Here is a 27,349-nt window from a genome sequence, read left to right as displayed (position 1 = left end):
CGTTGACAGTGACATTCCACTCCCACTGTCCACCTCCCATATCTTTCCTGCTTATTGATTGTCCTTAATGCTTTTCATTAGAAAAAGAAGACCACAACCATTGCAGTAGAGGTGAAGAAATCCCAGCACAAGTATGTCATCGGGCCAAAGGGCAATTCATTGCAAGAGATCCTGGAAAGAACTGGAGTTTCTGTTGAGATACCGCCCTCAGATAGCATCTCTGAGACTGTGATACTGCGGGGCGAGCCTGAAAAGTTGGGGCAGGCTTTGACTGAAGTTTATGCCAAGGTAGCCTTTCCCCCTGGGTTTGAAATGCACTATTTGATGAATTTCAAGGGCCTTTTATGAGCTAACTTGGTATATATGCCTTGTGGAGAACACTCAACCTCTTAACTTGAGGTGAACAATTTGACCTTTGTTTATTAGCATAACCTTTGAGTCTGTTTCCCTGTTTTTCCTAGGCCAACAGTTTTACAGTCTCTTCTGTATCTGCCCCTTCCTGGCTTCACCGGTTTATCATTGGCAAGAAAGGGCAGAATCTGGCCAAAATCACTCAGCAAATGCCAAAGGTAAAGAAACATTTCAAGTCTGTTATATTGAATTTGATATTTTGTTGTTGCTTTGTCCTGGAAATGCTTTTGAAGATTGTGACACCTTCTTAATCTGTTGTCCTCCTGAACACAGCCAGCTTCCAATACTAGCTGTGGGAGAGCAGAATACCTTTGTAGGTGCAGACACTATTATTTAGTCTTTTGTAACTGGAGAGTTTCCAGGTGTAATAAATGTCTTTTGAAATATATATTTAGTAATGATGGCATCACAATTTGGTAGTGCTTTGAAGAGCAGCCCTTTCACTAGGCTATCCTAGTCACCTTGCTCTCCTTACTCCAAGGCCGACACAAAGAACGTGAACGGGGAGGAAGTGGCTAAGATCACCTTATCTTGGTGTTTTTATTTCTGTCCTGTCCTGTTGAAATTGGTGTCCCCCCATCTCATTTACTTTTTTAGCTTCAGACTCCTGGTTCACCCAGATGCAGGTGAACTACTATCCTTTTCTGCCTTCCTGACTCTTTGCACGCATGTTATAAATCAGGCAGATTGATGGCTTTGACAGGTGAGGGTGAGTTCCTTTACCACTTTGGGCATCTGTAGTCACTTTAAAATTTCATCCCTGACTACTACTATGTCCTCCTCCTCCTCCTCCTCCTCCTCCTCCTCCTTCTTTTCCTCCTCTTCTTTTTTTTCCTTTTCTTTTTTTTCTTAAGGTTATCTTTTTGTTTTGTTGAATCAGGCTCTTACTATGTTACCCAGGCTGGTCATGAACCCTTTATACTCTTACCTCAGCCTCTTGAGTACTAGATTTACAAGTGTATGTCACCATACCCAGCTCTTCGTTTTTGTTTCTATTTCTCCCTGTATGAACCAAAGAGGGATTGGCCTTCCAAATGTGAAATATGAAAATGGCACATGAGCACATGGATAGTAAGTGATGTCTGTGTGCTTTACATTGGTGGCTATGAGGTCAAGCACAGCCTGAGTCTTTGAAGTGTCTGTTATCAGCATTTCCCAGCAAAAGGAAAATCTTCCAGACCGTAATAATCTTTAGTGCCAAAACAGTGCCACTCCCTGAACCTTTCGGCTCTCCATGAAGCAGTAGGTGTGGTCCTCCCTCCCAACATGGACATGTCGCAGTTTGGGGTCTGCTGCTATCCACAGCAGAGTCTGGGACAAGTGGTGTCACAGGGCTCAAATTGCTGCCACTGTGCCATTTGGCCTTAGCCATTTGTTTTCTTGTTTTGGTCTGGTAGGTTCACATTGAGTTCACCGAAGGTGAGGACAAGATCACCCTAGAAGGTCCCACGGAGGATGTGAATGTGGCTCAGGAGCAGATCGAGAGCACAGTCAAAGACCTGGTGAGTGCCTGTTCCAACCACAGGGAAGACTGGTGAGCTGAGGACAGCTGGAAGCCTCGTTGGGTTTCCATGGGCTCTGGACTGAAGAGTACGCTTGCTGCAGAGTAAGAGGTTCTTAAACAGCTTGAATCTAGGTGATATTGTAGGGGATCTGTGAGTAGAGGAAAGTTTGAGTGTGCCAGAGGGGCAGTCTTGGGAATACCTGTTGTCAGTTGAGGTCGAGTAACGTTTTCTGGATTGTGGATCTGGCTCCTTGCCACCCATTGGGGCTTAGATCTCTGTCTGCTGACCCATCTTTATGTTCCTCCCACAGATTAACCGGATGGACTATGTGGAGATCAACATTGACCACAAGTTCCACAGACACCTCATTGGGAAGAATGGAGCCAACAGTGAGTGAGGCTGTGAAGGGTGGTGGCAGGGCTCAGGCATCCTGAGCAGGGCACTCTGAAACTCTGAGGAGCTACAGTTTCACAGTCTTCTTCACCTGCAAGAAGAGACCTTTTTCCTTTTAAAGCTGTTAGGCCTATTGGTGAGCTTTCACTCTGAGAAATCAACCTAATCAGCGCCCCTCCCCCCCCCAGTGACCCACAGGGGCATGTGGTAGGCACACCAAAAACCACTTACTCTCAGCCAGACCTTCTGGATTGAACCCACTAGTATTTGTAGAGGACTGCTGATCAGTGAGCCCAGACTCAGCATTTCAACTTGTCACATTGTGGTGACAGTGTAGAGGAGGACTTTGGAAATACGTTAAGTGCTTACTCACTTGTTGTGTTCCAAGTGTGTTTGTCTTAGGCAGAGAATTGAACTCACAGCATTTTGGTTCTTTTGAGACAGGCTCTTGATGTTTGGCCCAGTTTGGCCTTGAACTCCTAATCCTCCCATGTCCTGAATGCTGGGATTACAGGTGTGAACTACTATACCCAGATCCAGTGATGCTTTTTAAAACTTTTAACTTCTCTGGTGGTTAACTGCACAGCCACATGCATATGCCCGTGTATCACACGCTTGAATAGTGTAGAAACAGCTGGGCTTCCTGGGTGGGTGGGTGGGCCAGCACTGCTGTTTGTGGATAGTTCTACCAGTGGGGATCCTGTGCAGTCTGCTTTGGTTACAAAGTGCTCCACCGTGGCCTATGAATGGTGTTGTCTATGCAGTGGCATTTTCATAATAGGTACAAGAATCTTTAGGTACAGAGTGGTCCTAGTCAGTGCTCAATTTCAGGTACTCCTTCAACCATGCACATGGCATGATCTTGATTTGTGGTTTTGCTTATTGTATTGGTTAAATGACTTGTTTACTTAAAAAAAATAGTGCAGATCTGAAATTAATTTCTGAGTTCTCTCTGAATTGCAGAATCTCTTTTCTTTTTTTTTTTTTTTTTGCCAGTCCTGGGCTTGAGCTCAGGGCCTGAGCACTGTCCTTGGACTTTCTCAAGGCTAGAGCTCTACCACTTGAGCCTCAGTACCACTTCCGGCTTTTTTTTTCTATGTATGTGGTACCAAGGAATTGATCCTGGGTCTTCGTGCGTGCTAGGCAAGCACTTTAACCATTAGGCCAAACTCCCAGCCCTGCAGAATCTCTTGAGTGTAGCATGGTCATAGAATTGTCTTTGCTCTATTTTCTTCTGATCTAATTCCTAACCTCATTTCTTCCATAATCAAAGACCTACTCCCTGCCCCCATCACTTTTGGCTTTGCTCTTCTTGTCCTGTGTCTTCATATCAGTCCTCATTACCTCCTCCAGAGTATGCACTGTTCGGAGTGTATACACATGCCCATCCTTGCCAAGAAATCTGTTTTTCTTAGTATATAATAGGCATACACTTTCTTCATGTCCTACAGATAAAACGCCGGAGTGTTAGGGACCTAGATCTTGAGCATTGGTATCAGATTCTGTCCAGTGAAGGTGGCAGGAAGAGAATTTGGAACCCCGCCTGTTTTGTAAAGTATTCAGTTTGGATCTGAGCCGATAGTAGAATCCACATACTTTTGGACAGTTTTTAAGGCAATTCTGTCTTGAGTTAATAACTATAATGTTCTACCTCAGTCATAGAATACATTAGTACAAGTTGGGGCTACGATTGAGGTTTTAAAAAGGTATATATGGGGCCGGGAGTTTGGCCTAGTGGTAGAGTGCTTGCCTAGCATGCACAAATATTGGGTTCGATTCCTCAGTACCACATACGTAGCAAAAAGTCAGAAGTGGTGCTGTGGCTCAAGTGGTAGAGCCCTAGACTTGAGAAAATCCAGGTACTGTGCTCAGGCCCTGAGCCCAAGCCCAGGACTAGCCAAAAAAAAAAAAGTATGCATACTTTTTTGTCCTAGAATTTGAACTCGGCCTGTGCAGTCCCCTTGCTCTTCACCCAAGGGTGATAGCACTCTACCACTGGGAGCCATAGCACCACTTCTGGTTTTCTGATGGTTAATTGGTGATAAGTCTCACAGTCTTTTGTGCCTGAACCGGCTTTGAACCTCTATCCTCAGATCTGGTCCTCCTGAGTAGAACTATGCAGTCCCATCCATCAATCATTTGAAGCTCTCAGGGCAGGGCCTTTGAAGCCTTGTAATCCCTCGAGGATTATAACCATTTCTCATTTTAGACAGTGGAAAGTCCTGTCAGGAAACTGCGTTTTATTGATGGGCATTTCTGATTAGGGTAGTTGTCTGTCATTGGTAGACCATCATAACACCTGTGTTCACGTTGTGCTTCTTTTGTGTTCTAAGTCAACAGAATCAAAGACCAGTACAAGGTGTCTGTGCGCATCCCTCCCGACAGTGAGAAAAGCAACCTGATCCGCATTGAGGGCGACCCACAAGGTGTGCAGCAGGCCAAGCGGGAGCTCCTGGAGCTCGCCTCTCGCATGGTAAGCCCAGAATCAGAGTTCTGCCAGGAAGAGACAGGTCTGTGTCTGTTGGCTTCCTTTTAAGAGCAGCTGTGTTGAAGCATGTGGTCCTAGAGAGTGGAAATTGCCAAGTCCCATATTGTTGAACTTACTGGGGCCACATTTCTTTTGTCCTCCTCAGATCACCAGCATGTCTTGCTTCCTAAGCAGTGGAGGAGCACAGTGGTACCCCAGGTCCTATGCTACCTGGCTGCCAACTCCACGGATGATGATAACATTCCTGGGCTCTGAAAAGATGCCAGAGTAATCTCATGTGGCCAGACTTGAGAATCTCAGCAGTATCACTCCCAAGGCAGGCTGTCCTTCTGCTCATTCTTAAGCTCAGTGACCTAGGTTTTCCTTAGCCTAGGGCCTCTTGCCCTAGAATGTTTTTTGTCTGCACTGTACCACTAATTTCTGTTATCCAGATGTCAGTCTGACCACCAGAATTCTGTAAAACTGTTGATAGGCTGATGATGCTTTCCCCTGGACTTTGCTCTGCTGCTGCTTCTGATATTTTAGTGGGATCTACCTGCAGAGGAGATGGAGACCACCTGCCCACTTCCTGTGTTGAATGAACTATTCTTGATTGACTGTCCATGTGGGGAAGGTGGTCTGAGTAGAGAGGGCCTCTGTGGACAGAGTGCTGGACTCACTCCATTTTGAGGGAAGGGGAAGTACTGCTTGGCTGAAAGGCCCTATTATAGTTAGCTCTTCAATTGTACTTTGTTCAGAAAGGTAACACACAATGAGTGCAAATGGAGATGTGGCACCTTGGGGGCAGACCTAGTGTCCTGTAGTTGACATTCTAATGACTACTGCGACAGTGGCACCAGGTCCCTAGTATCGTCTTGGTGGTGGGAATAAATTGCATCATCTACTTTATAATTACATTTTTAGGAAAATGAACGTACTAAGGATCTAATCATTGAGCAAAGGTTTCATCGCACAATCATTGGCCAGAAAGGTGAACGGATCCGTGAAATTCGTGACAAATTTCCAGAGGTAAAGTTTTCTAAAGGCATTCTTTTATTTTTGCTTTTTTGTTTTGGGGTGGAGCTCCCCAGGAGCCTTTTGTGTTTAGCAAGCTCTTTAACACGAAACTCACCCTTACCCTCAAAGGTTTTGTTTAATTTCCTAGGAATACTCTATTTTGTCTTTAAGAATGTTTTTTTTGGGGGGGGGGCAGTCCTGGGGCTTGAACTCAGTGCCTGGGCACTGTCCTTGGTCACTTTTTGCTCAAGGGTAGTGCCCTGGCACTTGAGCCACAGCACTACTTCCTACTTTTTCTATGTGTGTGGTACTGAGGAATCAAACCCAGGGCTTTGTACATATTAGGCAAGCACCCTACCATTAGGCTATGCTCGCAGCCCCGTATGAAGGTTCAATATTTTCTAAAGTTTATTTTTTTAATATATATAATTGTACAAAGGAGTTTGAATTCAACATGTCTGTTCGTGAATCTAATGCATGTTGATCAGTGTTAGCACATTCATCATTCTCCTCTATTTCTTTCAATATTACGCATTTCGAAACCCAGGCCTGATAATCAAACTCAGTCTCCTGATCTGTTCTAGGTTATCATTAACTTTCCAGATCCAGCACAGAAAAGTGATGTCGTTCAACTCAGAGGGCCTAAGAATGAGGTGGAGAAATGCACAAAATACATGCAGAAGATGGTGGCAGACCTGGTAGGGGACTTTTGTATAATCCTTTGATACGAGTTGGGCATCTCATCAGAACTCCTAGCTTAGGAACCGTCTGCAATTGATGGTGATAGCACCTCTCTTAATAGACTGACAAACATTGTTCATTGTTCAGACTAATGTGTTGTGGGTGCAAATGGGAGATGGTCCTTTACCACACCTATTGCCTTGCTTTTTTTTTGGGGGGGGGGGTGTCAGTCTCGGGCTTGAACTCTGGGCCGGGGCACTATCCCTGGGCTCTTCAGCTCAAGGCTAGCACTTGAGCTACAACCCCACTTCCTGTTTCTGGCTGTTTCTGGTGGTTAAGTGGAGATAAGATTGAGTCTTGTGGACTTTTTGTGCCTGGACTGGCTTTGAACTGCAGTCCTCAGGTCTCATCCTCCTGAGTAGCTAGGATTACAGGCATGAGCCACTGGTGCCCAGTATTACCTTCTTCTGTTGAGGAAAATTTTCAAATGAACAAGAAAGAAGCTATCTGATATGGTAAGGACAGTGCTAACACAAGTAAAGAAGAGTCATGTATTGAGTTACCATATTCTTGGAAAAGCTGAAGTCGCAGACAGATAAGCACAAGAACAATCCCAGTATTGAGGAGGCAGAGGCAGGAGTGTGGTGAGTTGAGGCCAGCCTTGTGTATAGGAACAAAAGGGAACCATGCAGAGATCTAGAACACATGAATTAGAGGTTACTGGAAAGGCTGCAATTTGCCATGTGTCTTGGCACGTGTTCTGCCACGTGTCCATGGTCCTTAGAGGAAGCTTCGTTGTAATAAATGCCTGCCTTGAGAGGTGATGGTGATGAGCCTCTGAGGACACTAGGCTCTGTGCTGGTTTGATGGGTGTTTTGAACCTTTTCCTTGGTCAGCTTTGATCCTGGCCTTTGGCATGACTCCATGAGCCACAATAATTCAGGGCCTTGACGCCTCTTAACAGTCTACGCATTCTGACCCTTCATAAAGGGCCTTTAAGTTGACTGACATAACCAGATTGGTCAGATGTTGGACAACTTAATGATGTCTTTCCCCATGACAGGCCTCTAAAGGTCAAGTAGATGGGAAGAAAGGCTTACAGCTCCGAGCTGCCACTGATAGTACCTTGTCCGGTTCTTGCTGCTTTGGGGGGCGGAAAACTTGACTCTGTCACGGAGGTTTAATTTTGCTATCGTTTTGTCTTTTAAGGTGGAAAATAGCTATTCGATTTCTGTTCCGATCTTCAAACAGTTTCATAAGAACATCATTGGGAAAGGAGGTGCAAATATTAAGAAGGTGACCAGTTTATCCCTTGTTACTTCCTTTTACAAAACCCAGCCTGAGCCCTGCACCGTCTCCTTGCAGATGAAAGGAAGGGGTGACCTTTCTGTCTCAGTCCTGTTAGTCCTGGTAAGCCTCTGTTCCTCATACTTGATTCCTTCCCTATAGATTCGTGAAGAAAGCAATACCAAGATTGATCTTCCTGCAGAGAACAGCAACTCTGAGACTATTGTCATCACAGGCAAGCGAGCCAACTGTGAAGCTGCCCGCAGCCGTATTCTATCCATCCAGAAGGACTTGGTAATGACAAATATCCTTTGCCACTTGCTATGTTGTAAAGTAAATACTAGGGCCTAGTCTAGGCATGGGACTTATTTGAACATAGCACTCAGGTTTGTAGAGTAAGTGGTTGCAGCTCTCTGCCATGTTTATTTACTTGGCCCCCCAAGTAAATAATGTGTTTGACCTGGAGCTGGTTCTGTTGGATGTTTAATGTTATCTGAAGGTGCTTTGGCATGTCTACCTGTACAGTTATTGTCACAGCCAAATCTATGGCTATCCATCACTCCAAGTGGGCTCTTGCCCCATGTATCTATCCCCAGCTCCCCACCCACACAGGTAGTCTAGATTTGTCTTCAGTCTTGGAATAGTGGGGAATAGTGAATATAGTCATGATGGGTGAGAACACATGAAATCTGTTCATATTGTTATATGTGTTGTGCTATTTTTGTTATTGTTTTTTGTTTTGCCAGTCCTAGGGCTTTAACTCAGGGCCTAGACACTATCCTTGGGCTTTCCCAGGGTTAGCGCTTTACCACTTGAACCCCAGCACCACTTCTGGTTTGTCCCATGTATGTGGTACCCAAGAATTGAACCCAGGGCTTTGTGCATACTAGGCAAGCACTTTACCACTAGCCCACAGTCCTAGCCAATGTTATCTTCTTTTTACAGGGTGGTGTTTCAATGTGGGGGTGATTTTCTACTTATTATGCTTGATAATTATTGGTTTTAAAGGGGGATTCTCTTTCATCCAAGTGTCAAGTTTTATCAATGTAAAGTTTTATAAAATTTTCACATTCTCCTATCTGTCTGTGTGTTGCTTTTTTGCCTCTCACTTGTGATGAGACATCACTGGTAGCTCATACCTGTAATCCTAGCTACTCAGAAAGCTGAGAATCTTAGGATCTTGATTGGAAGGCAGCCAAGGCAGAAAATACCATAAGGCTCGTCTCCAGTGAGCTTCCAAAAAAGTCAGAAGTGTAGCTGTGGCTCAAGTAGTAGAATGCTAGCCTTGAGTACGAAAGTTCAAGCACATCCAGCAACTAGTCCCTGAATTCAGGCCCAAGGACCAACACCCAAAAACAACAACAACAACAACAACAAAAAAACCCTCCTTTTATATCCCGCATAACATTCTCTGCTATAAAATTTGCTTTTCCTGGCTGGGCATTGGTTCCTCACGTTTGTAATCCTAGCTATTTAGGAGGCTGACCTAAGATATCTGAGGCGGTTCAAAGCCAGCCCAGGCAGGAAAGTCTGTGAGACTCCTACCTCCAGTTCACCACCAGAAAACTGGAGATAGCACAGTGGCTCAAAGTCAAGACTGCTAGCCTTGGGCAAAAAGAGCTTAGGGATAATCACAAGGCCCACGACTAACTCTTAAAAAAAAAATAGTAATCTTTTTTCTTTTTCTGGTATTAAGGTGGTTTTCTATTTAGGAGCTTGCTTTTTTTTTTTTTTTTTTCCATTAGTCCTGCGGCCTGAGCACTGGCTTTAGGCTTTCTCAAGGCTACTGCTCTGCCGTTCAGCCACAACACCTCTTGCTGCCCTCTTTTTTTTGGGGGGGGGGGGGGTCATGGGACTTGAATTCTGGGCCTTGGCACTGTCTCCAAGCTCTTCAGCTAACCCTTGAGCCACAGTGCCACTTCTGTTTTCCTGGTGATTAATTGGAGGTAAGTCTCATGAACTTTTTAGTGCCAGGGCTGGCTTTGAGCCTTGATCTTCAGACCTCAGCCTCCTGAGTAGCTAGGATTGCAGGCGTAAGACCAGTGCCCAGCTGGGTTCACATTTTTACCTGGGGCAGCCTAGATTGGTTCCCCTTCCTACACAGCTGGAGGACTGTTCCTACACAGCTGGAGGACTGTTGTGTGTCACTGTATTCAAGCAACTAAAGTTTGTTACATAGAATCAGAGTTGTGTCTGCTCCAAGCCCAAGTGTCTACCAGTGCTGAACTTAGACCTGGCCTCTCTGGCTCACTGTACCAAGTGCTCCAGAATGAGGCTGATTTTCCTGGCTCTGAGGACAGTGCTGCTCCTGGTCTTGAGAGCAGTATGCATGTCTCCTCCAGTCCTTTCCGGTCCCTTCCTGGACCCAGGGCTATGTGTACACATAGGCGTGTGACTAGTCTCCAGACCGCTGGGTTTTTGCTCTGTGCTACTTTCCTTTGGGCTCTGAACTCTGTCCTTGTGTTGCCTCAGGCCTTGGCTACTAGCTATTTCCTCATTTCCTATACTGCAGCCACTTGACAAACTGCTCACCTATGTTTTTTGTTTTCATTATCTGAAACTTTAATTTTATGTAGACAGAAATCACCTGTGCTGTTTTCAGCAACTTCCAGGGGTTTGTTGTTGTTGTTGTTGTTTTTGTTTTGTTTTGTTTTCTCTCACTTGTGGGGTTTGAATTCTGGGCCTGAGTGCTGTCCCTGAGCTCTTCAGCAAGGCTACCAACATACCCTTTGAGCCACAGTGCCACTTCCAGTTTTCTAGTGGTTAAGTGGAGCTAAGAGTCCCATGGTCTTTAGCACCTGAGCTGGCTTTGAACCACAATCCTCACATATTAGCCTCCTGGGTAGCTAGGATTATAGGGATGAGCCATTGGCCTAGGGCCAGAGTCTTTACTGGGAACATTTATTTATCTGTGGCCTTATTGTGCTTGCCTCTGCCAGCTAGTACCAGAGTTGACTAAAAAGTAGAGGCCTAGCTGGGCATGGTGGCTGAGGCATGGTGGCTCACGCCTGTCATTCTAGCTACTCAGGAGTCTGATATCTAAGGGTCAAGGTTCAAAGCCAGCGGGGCACAAAAGGACCTGAGATTCTTACCTCCAGTTAACCTCTAGAAAACAGGAAGTGGGGCTTGGCTCAAGGGTAGGGCGGTAGCCTGGAACTGAAGAGCTCAGGGACCAAAAAAAAAAAAAATGAGAGCTGTGTGGTCTAAAATCAAAGCTTTCCTTGTTGTGATCCTCCTGGTTCTGTTTTATTTTTTATTCTATGATTGTTTTGTTTTGTTTTGTTTTTGCCAGTCCTGGGGCTTGAACTCAGGGCCTTGTGCGTTCTCAAAGCCAGCACTCTACCACTTGAGCCACAGCACCACTTCCAGCTTTTTCTATGTATCTGGTACCGAGTCATTGAACCCAGGCTTCGAGAACGCTAGGCAAGCACTCTTACACTTTGCCACACTCCTAGCCCAACTCCCAGTTCTGATTCTTCAGACATCTCCAAACTTGGCTGAACTCCTCTTCTTTCCACACAGCATGTGATGTTCTCCTGCCATGTGTTTGGTTTCAGGCCAACATAGCTGAGGTAGAAGTCTCAATTCCTGCCAAGCTGCACAATTCCCTCATTGGCACAAAGGGGCGTCTGATCCGCTCCATCATGGAGGAGTGTGGTGGGGTCCACATTCACTTTCCCGTGGAAGGTTCTGGTAGTGACACAGTTGTCATCAGGGGCCCTTCTTCTGATGTGGAAAAGGCCAAGAAGCAGCTTCTTCACCTGGCTGAGGAGAAGGTAAGCCCTCGCTTTTGCTCCCCCTCCTTGGTATTGCTAACCCTGAAGACCTTCCTTGTGTTGGGTCAGGAAACAACCCTTAGATAAGCCTTTATGTCTCCTTGATTTGCTATTACTTGTGACTTCCTAGTACAGGGCCTGTGTAGGAAACAGAATATGTGTTCTTTGGTGTATTAAAGGAGAGTTTGTTTCTTTGGTGTGGGAGAGAGGAGATACTGCTTCAAAAGAGTATGGTTTACAGTAAAGTGAAGGACTTCTGCTTCAATCACTTTTGAGTTCTTGTTGATGTCAGTTTTGGCAAACATAAAGTCACTGTGGTCCACCACCATCAAAATTTAGGACCAGCACTATTTGTGATTCCAACTTCCTGGGAAGAGTTTTTTTTTTTTGTTTGTTTTGTTTTGTTTTGTTTTGTTTTTTGGGGGGGGGGGTTTTGGTGGATCATGGGCCTGGGTGCTGTCCCTGACCAACCCGAGCCTGGACATTGTCCCTGAGCTTTTCAGTGCAAGGCTACCACCCTACCCTTGAGCTAAACCCCACTTCCTATTTTCTAGAGGTTAATTGGAGATAATAGTCTCAAGTCCTTTAGTGCCTGGGCTGGCTTCGAACCTTGATCCTCAGATCTCAGCCTCCTGAGTAGCTAGGATTACCGGCTTGAGCAACTGTGCTTGGCAGCATTGTTCTTTTTAAACATTTTTGGGAATCAGCCTATCAGATGGGTTGTAATTGTGTTGAATTAAAATTAGAGGGTAGAATTAGTGGGGATTGGCAAGTTATTGTTTTCTATACCTAACTTATTTATAAAAATATCTCTTTTATTGTTGATGAATTCTTTGAGCTTTCTAAATTTCCATATACAGAGATTATATATGTATAAGTTTTGAGTGATACCCCTGTTTTATCTTTTGTTGATACTGTAAATGGTTCTGTTTTTCTAGTTAACTCTTGTTAGCCTGTGGAAGTAAAATTTTACTTTTTCTTAATAGTCTTATTTTTTGCTGGAGAAAACACAAAATAAAAATTCTATCAGGCCTGGAGCATGGCCTAGTGGTAGAGTGCTTGCCTAGCGTGCACAAAGCGCTGGGTTCGATTTCTCAGTACCACATACTCAGAAAAGAAAAAAAAAAAAAGGTGCATGGCGCTGTGGCTTAAGTGGTAGAGAAAGCCCAAACAGTACCTTGGCCTTAAGTTCAAGCCTGAGGATTTTCCAAAAATGTATCCTCTGGCCAGGAGCTGGTAGCTCGCACCTGTAATCCTAACTACTCAAGAGGCTGAGATCTGAGGATCACAGTGTGAAGCCAGTCCAGGCAAGGAAATCCTCAAGACTAAAGACCTTGTTTTTGGCCAGTCCTGGGGCTAGAACTCCGGGTCTGGGGACCGTCCAGTCTTTTCTGTTTTTGTGATACTGAGAAATGAAACCCTGGGCTTCCTACATGCTAGGTAAGCACTCTATCACTAAACCACCTTCCTAGCCCTTAGGACTCTTATCTGTGATTAACTACTCAGAAAAAGCCAAAAATGATGCCTGTGTGGCTCCAGTGGTGGAACACAACTTTAATCAAAAGACTCAGGGAGAGTGCCAAGGTCCTGGCTGCCAGGTGGCTAGTCCTAGGAACCCCCCCCCCCCAAAAAAAAAAAAAAGACACCAAATCCAACATCTATGACTTGTATTCTTTTTTTTTTTTTTTTCCTCCTGTGTATGTGGTAATTGGGCATGAACCCAGAGCTTCATGCCTGCTAGGCAAGCACTCTACCACTAGACCAATCCCAGCCTGTTTTTTGTTTTTGTTTGTTTGTTTTTGGTGTGTGGGGGGGTGAGTATTGGATTTTGCCAGATAAATTTTTTCTGTACCTCCTAACATTTTTTGTTGTTGATTTTGGGGCTGGAACTCAGGAGCTGGGTGCTGTACCTTAGTACATAAGGCTGGTGCTCTACCACTTTCAGATATAGTGCTACTTCCAGTTACTTATGGACTTTACTGCCCAGACTGGCTTCCCACTGTGATCCTCAAATCCCAGCCTCCTGAGTAGCTGAGATTACAGACATGAGCCACCTGTACCCAGCTTTTTTATGTATGTGACAACACTGGGGCTTAAACCCAGGATTAATGTCTCTTGATATCTCTGTGTTCTTTTCTTTTTTGTCTCTTCTTTCATCTCTGTTCTTTTCTGCTCATGCACAGCTTTCTACCACTTGAGACATGCCTCCACTTCCTACTTTTTGCTATTTAATTGAAGATGAGATCAAATCACATATTTATGAGCTTAGCCTGGCTTCAAAATTCAATTCTCAGATTACATAGCTTCCTAAGTACCTAGAATTATAGACATGGGCCATAGTACACAGTTCTGACCATAGTTTTTTTGTTGTTGTTGTTGTTTTTTTTAGATCATTAGTGTTCTATTTGTATATTTAACCGATCTCTTTAGTTTTGATTGTATTTTTGTTTTTTTGAGAGTCTTAGTATGTGTCCCAGGGTAACTTAGAACTTTCAGTCTCCTCTCCTCTACCTTTTAAGTGTTGGGATTGTAGGCATTGGCTTTTTGTGTGTATGCCAGTCTTGACCCTTGAACTTAGGGCCTAAGTGCTGTTTGTTAGCTTTTAGCACTGTACCACTTGAACCACATCCACTGCCGTTATGGTGGTTAGTTGTGGTGGGGAGTCTCATGACTAACCTGCACAGGCTGGCTTTGAACTTGGGTCCTGAGATCTTAACCACCTCAGAAGGTAAGATTAAAGGAATGAACCACCAGTGCCTGGCCAGGCATTAGCTTTCAAATAATGTTGATATGTGTCAATATCTGCCTTTGAAGAGTAGCCAATTCCCACGGTGCTGTTTGTTGAGCCCAGTATTTCACAAACAAGTTTGGTTGTTTAAATTTTACATAGTAGTTTTTTTTTTTCTTCTGTATTCTTCATGCTGTGTTCCATGTACAAAAAAAAGGGCAGGATGTGCTTTTATTGTTTTCTGTTTTGCAATTTAAGTTTACTAGGAGCACTGGTATATATGTAAGGCAGTCCCAGAGCTTTTGCTGCTCTCCGCCTTTTTGCTATGAAGCAGGGCCTGTGCTACTGTGAGCCCTCTGAAGGCCAATCTCAGCTGTGGCCTTGGTAGCTGGGGATGCCCCAAGCTTAAGCTAAGGAAGAGTTGTTGGTTTGCATAGCCTACTTTGGAGGGAAGACGGCTGGCTCAGCCAAGTCCCTCATTCATGTTGGTTTGGTTTGGATGCTAGTAGAGGGAAGTGCTGCAGTAGAGCCCCTCTGTAGCCTCCAGCAGTACACTCCGGCAGCACCTCACCACTGTGCTCCAAGAGGTCATTACAGATAAATGGCAGAACCAATTGTAATTCTGCGTGTCTGTTGAGGTGGGCTGCCACTGGCTCATTTGGGAGGATGAGTGCAGCGTCAGGATGCTCTCACATCTATGGTGCTTCTCCCATGCCACTGTCCTCTAGGCATTCCCATTCAACTTGTGCTGTGCTCCAGGCAGGTGGTGTGGGGCTAAAATATGTGGAGTTGATTTCTGCAGCAAACCAAGAGCTTCACCGTGGACATCCGAGCCAAGCCAGAATACCACAAATTCCTCATCGGCAAAGGGGGTGGCAAAATCCGCAAGGTGCGTGACAGCACGGGAGCTCGCATCATATTCCCAGCAGCTGAGGACAAGGACCAGGATTTGATCACTATCATAGGGAAGGAGGATGCTGTCCGCGAGGCACAGAAGGAGCTGGAAGCCTTGATTCAGAACCTGGTAGGAAGTGGGCCTTGGTTGTGGGCTCTGTTCATGCCATGATCGGTGGGGCCATCTTTCATTTCCTTTTCTTAATACCTCAGGATAATGTGGTTGAAGACTACATGCTGGTGGAACCCAAGCACCACCGCCATTTTGTCATACGAAGAGGCCAGGTTTTGAGGGAGATTGCCGAAGAATATGGTGGAGTGATGGTCAGCTTCCCACGTTCAGGCACACAGAGTGACAAGGTCATCCTCAAGGGCGCCAAGGACTGTGTAGAGGCAGCCAAGAAGCGCATTCAGGAGATCATCGAGGATCTGGTGGGTTCCAGGGTGGGGTTTGTATTACCAAAGGCCACTAAGAAGTCAGTAGCTACTGGGTTTTGTGCACATCCCTTGCTTCTGGCCTCTACAGTCAGTGACAAACAGCTTTTTTGTTTTTCTTGGATTTTTTGTTTTGTTTTGTTTTTGGTTGGTTGATTGTGGCCTTGAACTCTGGGCCTGGGTGTCGATCCTGAGCTCTTCAGCTCAAGGCTAAAACTCTACTGTTTGAGCTGCAGCACCACTTCCAGTTTTCTGGTAGTTAATTGGAGATAAAGAATCTCATGGACTTCAGTGCCCAGGCTGGCTTTGAAGTGCCATCCTCAGACCTCAGCCTCTTGAGTACCTAGGATTGGCATAAGCCACCGGGTACGGCTTTTTTTTTTTTTTTTTTTTTTTTAAATGAAATACCCAGAGATGATGTTCTAAGCATTTTGGGCAGACAGTTCGGAGAAATTCATATCCAATTGGCTAGCAAAAGAACCAGATCTGAGGGTGTGGCTCAAGTGATAGCAGTGTATTCTTAAGCAAAAAAGTCAAGGGAGAAACACTGGGACCCGCCCATGGAAGGAAGGAAGAGGGGGTGGAGAGAAAAAAGAAAATATGACGTACAAAGGACTTAGACTGAAGCCAAGAGTTTGTCAATGAATAGTCCCATGTGAGCACCTAGGTTTTTCTAAAGCATCCTGAAGTACATGTCCCTTCCTCTGGCACCCTCCTTGCTTCCCTTTCACACCCACATGACCTTACATGTCCTCTCTCTGATGGCCTGATGTCTCCTCAGGGAGTTCTGGACTGTGAGAAGAGGAAGTCCCCTCTCAGCCAGTGTGGCCCCTTGCATGGGTGGCCCCTCCAGGGGAGCTTGCTGTGGTAGCACAGTGCTTCCTCCTGTGTTTAATAGATACTTTCTATTCAAGCTGTGTGGTGGGAGTACGAGGGTGTCTGTGCTGTAGGCAGTAGTAGGTGGTTTCTGTCTTAAGTTCCCCTGAGGAGGCCTGCCTCCTCAACCATGTAGACCACCTCCAGCCGGCCCGTAGCACCAGGACATTTTAGAGGAGGATGGAGAGAGAGGAACATAGTAGGGAGAATATTGACTGGAGGGATTTGAACTCTGCTCATTTTTTCTTTGTGTTTCTGATCAGGAAGCTCAGGTGACACTGGAATGTGCTATACCTCAGAAGTTCCATCGGTCTGTCATGGGCCCCAAAGGTTCTAGAATCCAGCAGATCACTCGGGATTATAATGTTCAGATTAAGTTCCCTGACCGAGAAGAAAACCCAGGTGGGTCTTTTGGCTCTTTCCTCCCCTGTATTGTGGTGCTGGTTGGGCTTAGATGCCACTTGGCAGTTCTAAGGCCTCCCAGAGGTTCAGGACTGCTCTGTGCCTGGTCATAGACATGGGCATATGTGTGCTCGCATGGGACAAGCCTAAGAAGAGCCAGGTGCTCTCAGTATCCTCCTGGGAAGCATTGGATGAAGTTCAGCTCCACCACTGTTCAGGACATCACTTGACTCTAGTGCTCAGAGCAGCCTTGGTCCTGCTGCATAGGACTGTGGTTGTGTCCCCATGGGGACGCCATGTAGCTCTTCTGGAAGGGCCTCTTAGTTCCTAGTATTCTGCTTGTCACTTAGCTCTGCTTGTTGAGGGTGGGGGCAAAAGTACACTCACCGATGGCAGAGACAGTAGGACCAGAGTGGCTGCCTCTCTGCTTCGTGTGGAGAGGAGAGGTGTTCACTGTGGTGCTTTGTCCTGTGATCTCTGTGGTCCTTGGTGGAAAGAGGGCTGCTCCCTGTGGTGACTTGGCCTGGGGTTTCTTTGGTCTTAGCCCAGCAGTGCCTCTTGCACCCTGCCCCAGTGTCACTGTTTAGCAGGCCTGGCACTTGTTGCACATGGACATTTGAGCCTGTTTTGCTATTTGTGTAGGAAACTAATTAAGCCCACTTGCCTCATTTGCATTCCATCTCTGAGTAGTTCTTGGAGCAGTTGAATTTTGATATAATTCACCCTTGGGATAGAAAACCACACATAATAACTAACATACAACTACATCTGTGTTCCTACCCTCCAGAGTCAAAAAACATGTTTTTCCATCCTTTCCCTATCCCTGTATTACTCCATGGCAGTGTTAAAAGTATATTTCTGCTCTCCCAGGCAGGAATTTCATAAGACCTCCATCTCACACAACAAACTGAGTATGGTGTATCCAGGTCAGCTTCGGCAGAAGGGAGAGACCCTATTCAAAAAGTGACTGCAGGACTGGGAGTTTGGCCTAGTGGTTAAAGTGCTTGCCTAGCATGCATGAAGACCCGGGTTCGATTCCTCGGTACCACATACATAGAAAAAAGCCGGAAGTGGTGCTGAGGCTCAAGTGGTAGAGCTTTAGCCTTGAGAAAGTCCAAGGACAGTGCTCAGGCCCTGAGCTCAAGCCCAGGACTGGCAAAAAAAAAAAAAAGTGACTGCAGAAAAAAGGGCTGGGAGCGTGGCCTAGGGGTAGAGCACTGGCCTAGCATGCACGAAGCCCTGGATTTGATACCTCAGTACATAGAGCTGGAAGTGATACTGGGTCAAGTGCTAAACTTGACCAAGAGCAGCTCAGGGACAGTGCCTAGGCCCTGACTTCAAAGAGGTCCCAGGACCAGAAAAACAAAAAAACCTCAAAAAGCAAAAAGGGGGGGCAGTGTTAAGAGCATGTATGGCTCGATTGGTAGAGTGGCTGCCTAGCAAACATGAGGTTCTGGATTCAAGTTTTAGTAGCAGCCAATTAAAAGGGGTCCTTTGGAGCCCTTGGAGCCCTCTGCCAGTATCTCATGCCTGTAAGCCTAGCTACTCAGGTGGCTAAGATCTGAGGGCTGGATTCCAAGCCAGTCTGATCAGGCAAAGTCTGTGGAACTCTTATCTCCAAGTGACCACCAAAAAGCCAGAAGAGATACTGTCTAATAATTTGTTGAATGTACACATTATTTCCAGGGATTCCTTCCAGCCTGCCTCCATTTTCTGATGACATCATTTTGGATTTTACTTCCTTATATTGGGATCTGGTGCAGAATTTATCTTGGCCTTTCCTTGAATACCCTCCCAGATTTCTCAAACTCTTTCCAGGGCTAGCTCCTCTGAAACTGGCTGTGCTGCCTTAGAGACAGCCTCCACACACACCTTGGGACTGCTCTGTTCCTCCTGAAGATCATTGCTGTCTCCTTTGAGTCTCTAGGGTTTGTGACATGCTCTGTCTGGTTGGCACAAGGGGTGCAGGGCTGGATGCTGATGGCTCGCTCTTGTGACCTGAGCTGCTCAGGCTGAGACCTGCAAGTTGCAGTTCAGATTCAGCCTGGGCCGGGAAGTTCATGACATTCTTATCTCCAGTTACCAGCAGAATGTGGAGCCATGCCTCAAGTGGTAGAGCCTAGGTTTGAGCAAAAAAAGCTCAGAATTGTGCCTAGGCCCTGAGTTTAGACACCAGAAAGGGATGTACATGCAGAGCTTGGGGCCCTGCTTTGCATTCCCTCAGCTGTCACATAGCCCTGTGAAGATGTGGCACTGGGCTCATGGGTTTCCTGGTGCCCTCCAAGTAAGACACACACACACACACACACACACACACGGATGTGGACTGTGCACAAGCATAGGCTTCCACACACGGGTATTTTGGGGCACTTGTCCACTGGCTGCCTTTCCTTTTCTCTAGCTCAGAGTGTAGAGCCAGCCATCCAGGAGAATGGGGATGAGGCCGGGGAGGGCAGAGAGGCTGACCCTGGCTCCCCCAGGAGGTGTGACATCATCCTCATCTCAGGCCGGAAAGAGAAGTGTGAAGCCGCCAAGGAAGCCCTTGAGGTACGTTGGTCCACCCTGTTCTTCGGGGCTGATTAGCCAGGACCACAGGCATGAGCTACCTGCCTGGCCTTAGCATGCTGGTTCAGACTGTGGCCATGCCTGGCTATGTCACTGAGCCAGGGAGGCCGCTTCCCTTTCTAGGACTTGGAGGCTGCAGTTTCTCCCATATACTGCAGGTGGCTGGTTCCAGCTTCAGGCTATGAAAAGGGGTCTTGGGAGGGGTCTCTTGAGCAGTGGTGATTGTAACCTCTGGCCTCAATGTCTGCTGTCCCCCTGACTTAGATGTCACATAACATGAGTTTATGGTGCAGGTATTTATTGATCAGTAATTCTGTATTGGCTCTTGTTTTAAGCACTGTGGTACCACAATGGAGAAAGGTAAGCAGGAGCCATCCAGAAGAGTCCCCTTGGCATCTTCCCACAATCTCTGCCGAGGCTGTCATAATATCACAAATGTGTCACAAGCTGGATCAGCCAATGGGTTATCCTGTGCCCATTTCTTTCCATTGTGTAGTTCAGGTAGCATGGGCACATTGACAGAGGTTGGAGAAAGATGACCATGTCCTCAGGCTCGTGGAGCAGGTGCTCTGCCCTCAGCTCCTGGTGTAACCCCCACCGTCTTCCCCTGCAGGCATTGGTTCCAGTCACCATTGAGGTGGAAGTGCCCTTTGACCTTCACCGTTATATCATTGGGCAGAAAGGCAGTGGGATCCGAAAGATGATGGATGAGTTTGAGGTAAGCCCCTCCGTGCCCCTGGAGTGTGGCTTTATCAGCTCATGCTATGTCTTTGTTGAGCACTGTCCCCTCGTTCAGTTCTCTCTTAAGACTCTGCATTCTTTTCTTCTGGGTTCCAAGCCCTTGGCTGCATTCTGGGACCACATTGACTCACTCCTGTCTTCACCACACAGGTGAACATACATGTCCCGGCTCCTGAGCTGCAGTCTGACATCATTGCTATCACCGGCCTGGCTGCTCATTTGGACCGGGCCAAGGCAGGGCTGCTGGAGCGAGTGAAGGAGCTTCAGGCCGAGCAGGAGGACCGGGTAAGCAAGTGCAAGCCCACACATGGGTGGACTCATTCCATGCTCTGGAGGCTCTCAGTCCAGTGTACTTCAGACTCCTGGACCAGAAGGGAGGCAAGTGGATCCTGCTGTGTGGTCCTAACCAGTCCTGAGGCCTTCATGTGGAAGGAGTGCAAGCTAAATTGAAAGAGCCTCGCCCTCCACCTATGGGAATGGAGTTCTGTCTTCCCACAGAATTCAGAAGCCTCTCAAAGCCTTCTTACATGCTGTGAATATGCCCCACATCGCCCTCTAACTAGATCTAGCCTCAGGCCATGAAGAGCCAGAGCTGCCTGTCCTTATATCAAGTCCTGAAAGATTTAGAATGCTTTCCTTAAACGGAGTCATCTTATCTGTAGTTGACGAATTCAGTGCGTAGAATCAAGAGCTTGAGCAGCTAGTGCACTGCCTGCCTGAGTCTCCTGAGGACAGGTGTTTACCTCCCAGTACAGCCTGCCTCAAACACAGCAACAGTGAGGTGGGCGTGGGTGCTCAGGGCCTCTGCTTCTCACTTGGAGCAGGTGATGAAATACGGCAAAGACATGCCTGGCTCTTCGGGATCTAAAGGATCTAAACGCCAGTTATTAGCAGGATATTGAGTTGTCTGGCTTATGCTTCTAAAGTCTGACCTGAAATGGCTGCAGGCGCACCTGACTTAGTTAAAGACAGAGTGCTCTCCACATCATTTTCTTCCCTTGTTTTATTTGTAGGCTTTAAGGAGTTTTAAGCTGAGTGTCACTGTAGACCCCAAATACCACCCCAAAATTATTGGGAGGAAGGGAGCAGTGATCACCCAAATCCGCTTGGAACACGATGTGAACATCCAGTTTCCTGACAAGGATGATGGAAGCCAGGTAAGAGGGATGCCTGGCTGGGATACTCTGCTCTCGGAGCACGTGGAGTATGTCAGCTTTTGCCAGCCCTGGCTTCGACCTGGGCGCAGGAACCAGGCGGGTCTTCTCTGGTATGATTTTAGCTTGAGGCTTAGCCGGGGTTTGGTACTTGCATTCTGGGTGAGGTTTCAATGCCATTTGCCATCTAGGGCCTTGGGCATTTTCTTCCCCAAACCACTTCAGCACTCCTGACAGGCAAGTAAGCCCTTTGGCTGGGTCCTTCCTGAGCCCGTTCCACATGCACACACAGCATGTCTCCAGGGCCTTTCCTCTCTCCAGCTTCCACTGCACTTGCCACGTGGTCCCTGTGAATTCTGTGAGCCTCGTGTTGTTGCACTCGGGTGAGGTGGAGAAGGTGGGGCAGCCCTGTCTCTCCTCCACCTCTGGATTTGGATTTGGTGTGCCTGCTGACACAGACTTCAGGTCTTCCCTCTCCCATGCTTACGCTTGGCCTCTGGCTGGCTGCCCCGCTGCCAGTCCTGCTTTTTTGGATGTGAGCTAACTTTGCTAGAGTGGACTCCACTATAGTTCACGAAACTCTGGTGGCAGGGCCCACCGAGCCCAGGAGAACAGTACCATGACCCTTAGCAGTTTGGCATCCTTTTAAAGTATGATTTAAAATAATCCTTGAATATGCTAGGTTGATACACTAAGAAGGGGTTTTAAGAGAGGCTGGGAATGTGGTTTAGTGGTAGAGTGCTTGCCTATCATGCATGAAACACTGAATTTGCCCAATAGGCTTAAGCCTGACCTACAGTCAGGCTTTTTTTTTTTTTTTTTTTTTTTTTTTTGCCAGTCCTGGGGTTTGAACTCACTGTCCTTGAACTTTATTTTGCTAAAGAGCTACCACTTCTGGTTTTTCCTATGTATGTGATACTGAGGAATCAAACCTAGGGCTTCATGCATGCTAGGCAAGCACTCTACCACTAGGCCAAACTCTCGGCCTAGTGAGGCTTTTAAGCTTCCTGTTGTAGAGTGGCTAGAATTCTTAATCACAGCTTCCCTTTTGTGGAGATGGAAAGTTTCACAGCCTTTGCTGTCTGGAGTGGCAATCTCCGCCACCCAAGTCTCTGCAGTGACTGTGTGTGCACCATGGTGCCCGGTTCGGAGCCTGAGATAGGATTCTCTAACTTTTTTACCTAGGCTGGCCTAGAACCACTGGCCTCCCAAGCAGCCAGGACACAGGGTGTGCCCCCAGCACCCACTGGCAATTTTAACTAACAACCCTTACAACCCTTTATTGACCTCTACTCTCACATGTGACTACCTATTTTATTTATTTTGTGGCTTGACCTTGACCTGGGCATTGTCCCTGAGCTCTTCAACTTAAGGTTACTGCCCTATCCCTTGAGCCGAGCCCCACTTCCCGTTTTCTAGGGGTTGATTAGAGAAGAGTCTCAGGTCATTTTGTGTCCAGGCTTTGAACCTTGATCCTCAGATGTCAGCTTCCTGAGTAGCTAGGATTACAGGCGTGAGCCACCATGCCTGGTGATTACTAATTTTTATCTTGAGTGTTTTTACTATTATTATGAAGGTAATGTCCACAGTGGTACAAGTTACATAGTCCATGTCAGCATAGTGTCTAGTGAGTGCCGCTGCTGCCTTCCTTTACTCGTGATTAAACAGGCCTGGTTCACGTTGAGGCTGTGTTAGGTATGACTCCAGGACAGGTAGGGGCACACTTCTTTTTCACATACAGATCTGGCCATGTGCAGCAGGTTTGTGCAAGTGCTGACCACTGCTCCTCGTTTGGACAGCAGGGTCTCCAGCTGCTGTTCTCTCTTCCCTCGCTTCTCCCTGGCTTCCTTCTCAGCTCCTGGAGCATTTTGGCTTGCCTCAAGGCATTTCTTCTGTGGCTCTACTCGGTGGTTTGCTGTGGAACTACTGTTTCCACTATTCTTAAGACAAGGAGTTATAGCTATTGTGTTTCTGAATGCCTTGTATGCCTTTTCACTGCTGTCCAGCATGACAATGTCCACTTGTGTGATACAGGAGGCCTGAACTGGGGGACAGGGAGCAGGGTCAGAGGGATCGGATGCTCTGTGAGCATGGGCGCTCCTGACCCTGTACTTGCTGTCTTTGTGATGGTGATAGAGAAGGGACTGGTACTGTACTGAACAGACGCTGATAACCTGCTGTTGTGCATCAGCAATCTCATGTACAACCCGTACCTTCCTTCTCCTCCCGTGGGATGGGGGGTGCACCTGGCCCTCCAGCCCTGGTAGAGAACGCCAGGGAGCCTCCTCTTCTCTGACTTCCTTCTTCTCTTCCCACAAGGCCCAGGACCAAATCACCATCACGGGGTACGAGAAGAACACAGAGGCCGCCCGTGACGCCATCCTGAAGATTGTGGGTGAGCTGGAGCAGATGGTTTCTGAGGACGTCCCACTGGACCACCGTGTCCATGCCCGTATCATCGGTGCCCGGGGCAAAGCCATCCGTAAAGTCATGGACGAGTTCAAGGTGAGCCCAGAGCCAGTTCCACCCTGGTCAAGACAGCAGCGGCCCGCTGGCTGCTGATTCCCCGGGCCCGGGAGGGCCCAGGAGGCGCCTCTGAGGCACTCTGCTCACAGCTGGTGGGGTCAGCACAGACACCCCCACCACGACTGCAATCCCCTGTCCCCCAACACCTGTGGCCCTGTGTCCTTCCAGGTGGACATTCGCTTCCCACAGAGTGGCGCTCCAGACCCCAACTGTGTCACTGTGACAGGGCTCCCAGAGAACGTGGAGGAGGCCATCGATCACATCCTTAACTTGGAGGAGGAATACGTGAGTCCTGGGCCACAAGGCACCCTGTTCCAGATGGGCCTGGGGGGCCTGGCCACAAGCTAGAGGCAGGGGTGGGCTGGGAGGTGGCTGCTGCTTTCAGAGGGCTCCGTTGAGCACACCACCCTGCACGCCCTCCAGCTGGCTGACGTGGTGGACAGCGAGGCACTGCAAGTTTACATGAAGCCCCCGGCACACGAAGAGTACAAGGCGCCCTCTAAAGGTTTCGTCGTGCGGGATGCTCCCTGGACTGCCAACAGCAGTGAGAAGGTCAGTGACCACCTGGGTTCTGTCCCCTACCCTGGGAGGGAGGATATGGGTGCTGCTTTCAGCTCTGGCCCAGGAACCAATGGGGGCAGGGGAGGCTGCACCTCCTGCTTGTCCTGGGGTAAGGGAAGTGGTTTCTGGAGCTGTGTGAGCCAGGGAAATCATTGCCATACTAAAGTTGTATCCTCCCTCTCTGCAGGCTCCTGACATGAGCAGCTCTGAAGAATTTCCAAGCTTTGGGGCTCAGGTAGCTCCTAAGACCCTCCCTTGGGGTCCAAAGCGATAATGAACAAAAGGCAGAAAGCTTTCCAGCCTGCTGACCCGAACCTAGCATCACCACGGTTTGTCTCAATCTGACCCAGCAGCTGGACCCTCGTAAATTGTTGACGCTCTCTCCCCCTCCCCGAGGTCTCACAGTGAAGCCTGGTTGGCAGCCAGTGGGGTCAGGACCTGCCCCTGGCACCATGCTCTGGGACAGGCACACGTGTAAACACTAAGCAGAGTAATTGAGCATCTCCCGATAACAGACTCCAGCTTCCTGGTCCACCCAGCATGCAGTCAGCACTCTGACCTCCATTACCAGAGCTCCACGGCAGCGGCTAGGAGGCGACTTCCTGTGTCATGACCTCAGGAAATAAATTTCCTTGACTTTATAAAAGCCAAAACGTTTGCCCTCTTCCTTTCCCACCTCCTTCCTGTGGGCTGTCATCCAGACCTTCTTTGTGGACCACAGTCAGCCTCCTCTAACTGCCAAAGTCTGCTTTAGCGCAGGCCAGCCACCGGGTGGGAGGTAGACCGCAGGCTGGGTGACCTGGGTTCAAGCTCCGACTGTTCCCACCCTGGGTCTAAAATCACACTGGAAGTCTCAGCTCCCTGGGTTGGTGTCCGGGCCACTGTGTATAGCCTTGAGGTGAGGCTGTGTGCACGTGCTCCCTGACCTTCCATGGCCATCTCTCTGCCCTGGGATGTCCTGAGAACTGGCGGAGAGTGGGAAGCCTGCTTCCCTTATAAAACATCTCCACTTGCTCTCCCTGGTCCAGCCTGGTACCTCGTGTTCAGTTGCCTTCTTTCTACCTCAGCCAGTGTGGTTGTGTTGTCCTGCATAGTTTCTTTCCTTCCCCAAGCCTCCTTTCTAGAGAAGACGTTTCTAGTTGTCCTGGCTTGCTGCAGCTGGGTGTGTGATCTGTGTGTCCAGCTGGAGCAGGGTGGGGGCCAGTTCAGCACCCAGTGCACTCTTTCCTTCCTGCTCCCAGTTGGCCGGCCCTTGAAGGCTTGGGTTGGGCAGGTTTAGGTGGTGTCGCGGTTCCCAGGTTGGTGGCTTTAGAGGTAGGTGTCACGGTCCTGGTTTCAGAGAGGCTGTCAATTGCACAAAGAATCTAAGAGGCAAAGGATTGGGTGCTGACGGCCACCCTTGCCTGGGCAGGCGCTACCATTCCCGTGGAGCCGGTAATAGAGTGCTGAGCCACTGGCTTCTGTTCCATCAGGGGCCTCAGCCTGTGGGCCCCCGCCGGCCCACACTCACCAGAAAAGATGGTCCTAAGCAGACATGCCATGCCTGCCCTGTGTGGAGCCTAAAGACGGGCTTTAAGATCTCCAAATTGTCCATGTAGCCATAGTAAGCGGTCCTGTCCCAGATGCATGGGCTCCTAGAGCAGCCAGCGTGTGCCCATTTCCCATCCCTCACGAGGGGTGGCTGCTTCGCTCTGATTATTCCAGGCTCAAGCACACCTGATATTGCTGCTTTGGGGACAGCATCTGCTTTGCTGGGTAACAGCCATCCTGAGGCTGGGCAGATGGAACTGGGAGGAAAGGCCAGTGGCTCCCACCAATTCCCCAGAGGGGGGTTTCATTCCTGGGGATCTTAAGGAAGTCTGCATAAGCTTGGGGTGTTTTCCTGTTGGTTGTACTTCCTCATCCTCCCTGCCTCTCTGGTACTCACCCCACCTTTCCTCTTCCAACAGTCCCTTCCCCTGCCCCAGAAGGTAGCTCTTGAACACGTCTCCACTTGTTGCCAAGTGTTGTAGATGTGAGTATCATCCAAACCTGTTCAGGGCCTCCTTTCCAGTCATTTATGAGCTCCATGAAAGGACGGCACCAGGCTGACTCCTGCTCAAGCTGCTAGGGTGAGCAGGGGTAGGCAGGTCTTTTCCTTGTTGTTGAATGTCTTCCACATCCTATGTTTCCATAGCAACATCCATCCCTTGGCCTTAACTTTGGAATTTGGAGATTATATGCAAATATGTGTAAAGGCTCATGAATATGGATGACACTGGAATTTTATAAATTCGAAAATAAAACCCAGAACTAGATGCAGTGCACTGGGACTGAATTCATTGTGTGCTCTCCTTCCTGGGGCAGTGGTGAGGACGTCATGGGGTGTCCCAGTCTGTTGTGATTCTCCAGCTGTTTCTAGTGCTGCAGAGGTGGGAGAGAGGACTCAGTCTCACCATAGGAGCTGGTGGGGGGGCTCCACTTTTTTTTTTTTTCCCCCATTCCTAGAGGTTAAACTCAGGGCCTGGGCGCTGTCCTTGAGCTTTCTTAAGGCTAGCACTCTACTGTGTGAGCCACAGCACCACTTGTGGCTTTTCTGTGTATGTGGTACCAAGGAATGGAACCCAGGGCTCTGCATGCTAGGCAGACACTCTGCCACCTGCCCATGCTCCTGGCCCAGGGCTTTCCTGCACCGTGGCCTCCACAGCCAGTCCCCACACTGCAGCTCTGCTGCCCGCTGTTCTGCTTCAAGAAGTGCCTAGTCCTATAAAGTCTGCCCCTTCCTTGGCTCAGGACTGTTCTCCATCGGTAGTTTCAGAAAGGGATCCTGGGGTCCAAGCAGCCAGCAGGGCTCCAGGATGGGCCTGGTTTATGGGCTTGGCTTATGGAGAACCACAGAGAGGAAGTAAGCCATATTAAGCAGGAAGTACTGTAAGCCAGATGCCAGAGAC

The 27,349-nt window shown here is 48.0% G+C and overlaps 1 protein-coding gene across 2 annotated transcripts in view; it reads left to right on the top strand.

Annotated features, from left to right (window-relative positions):
* Positions 1-26,716, top strand: part of Hdlbp (high density lipoprotein binding protein) — a 69,438-nt gene extending 42,722 nt beyond the window's left edge. For both annotated transcript variants that reach the window (XM_090355185.1, XM_090355186.1), the window contains exons 8-28: positions 82-288; positions 462-569; positions 1,809-1,913; positions 2,227-2,305; positions 4,643-4,782; positions 5,701-5,805; positions 6,378-6,491; positions 7,684-7,770; positions 7,924-8,055; positions 11,319-11,537; positions 15,068-15,289; positions 15,373-15,591; positions 16,734-16,872; positions 19,274-19,419; positions 20,051-20,155; positions 20,329-20,463; positions 21,192-21,335; positions 23,652-23,837; positions 24,027-24,143; positions 24,282-24,410; positions 24,607-26,716. In XM_090355185.1, the coding sequence (XP_090211311.1) occupies positions 82-288; positions 462-569; positions 1,809-1,913; positions 2,227-2,305; positions 4,643-4,782; positions 5,701-5,805; positions 6,378-6,491; positions 7,684-7,770; positions 7,924-8,055; positions 11,319-11,537; positions 15,068-15,289; positions 15,373-15,591; positions 16,734-16,872; positions 19,274-19,419; positions 20,051-20,155; positions 20,329-20,463; positions 21,192-21,335; positions 23,652-23,837; positions 24,027-24,143; positions 24,282-24,410; positions 24,607-24,693 (2,925 nt within the window). In that variant the 3' untranslated portion in view covers positions 24,694-26,716. The remainder of the gene's footprint in view (positions 1-81; positions 289-461; positions 570-1,808; positions 1,914-2,226; positions 2,306-4,642; positions 4,783-5,700; positions 5,806-6,377; positions 6,492-7,683; positions 7,771-7,923; positions 8,056-11,318; positions 11,538-15,067; positions 15,290-15,372; positions 15,592-16,733; positions 16,873-19,273; positions 19,420-20,050; positions 20,156-20,328; positions 20,464-21,191; positions 21,336-23,651; positions 23,838-24,026; positions 24,144-24,281; positions 24,411-24,606) is intronic.
* Positions 26,717-27,349: the final 633 nt, after the last annotated feature.

Source organism: Megascapheus bottae, chromosome 21 (assembly GCF_031878675.1).
Source record: "Megascapheus bottae isolate mThoBot1 chromosome 21, mThoBot2.hap1, whole genome shotgun sequence".
Lineage (NCBI taxonomy): Eukaryota > Metazoa > Chordata > Mammalia > Rodentia > Geomyidae > Megascapheus > Megascapheus bottae.
Note: the sequence above shows the minus strand (reverse complement) of the source record. Positions and strands in the feature narration are given on the sequence as shown.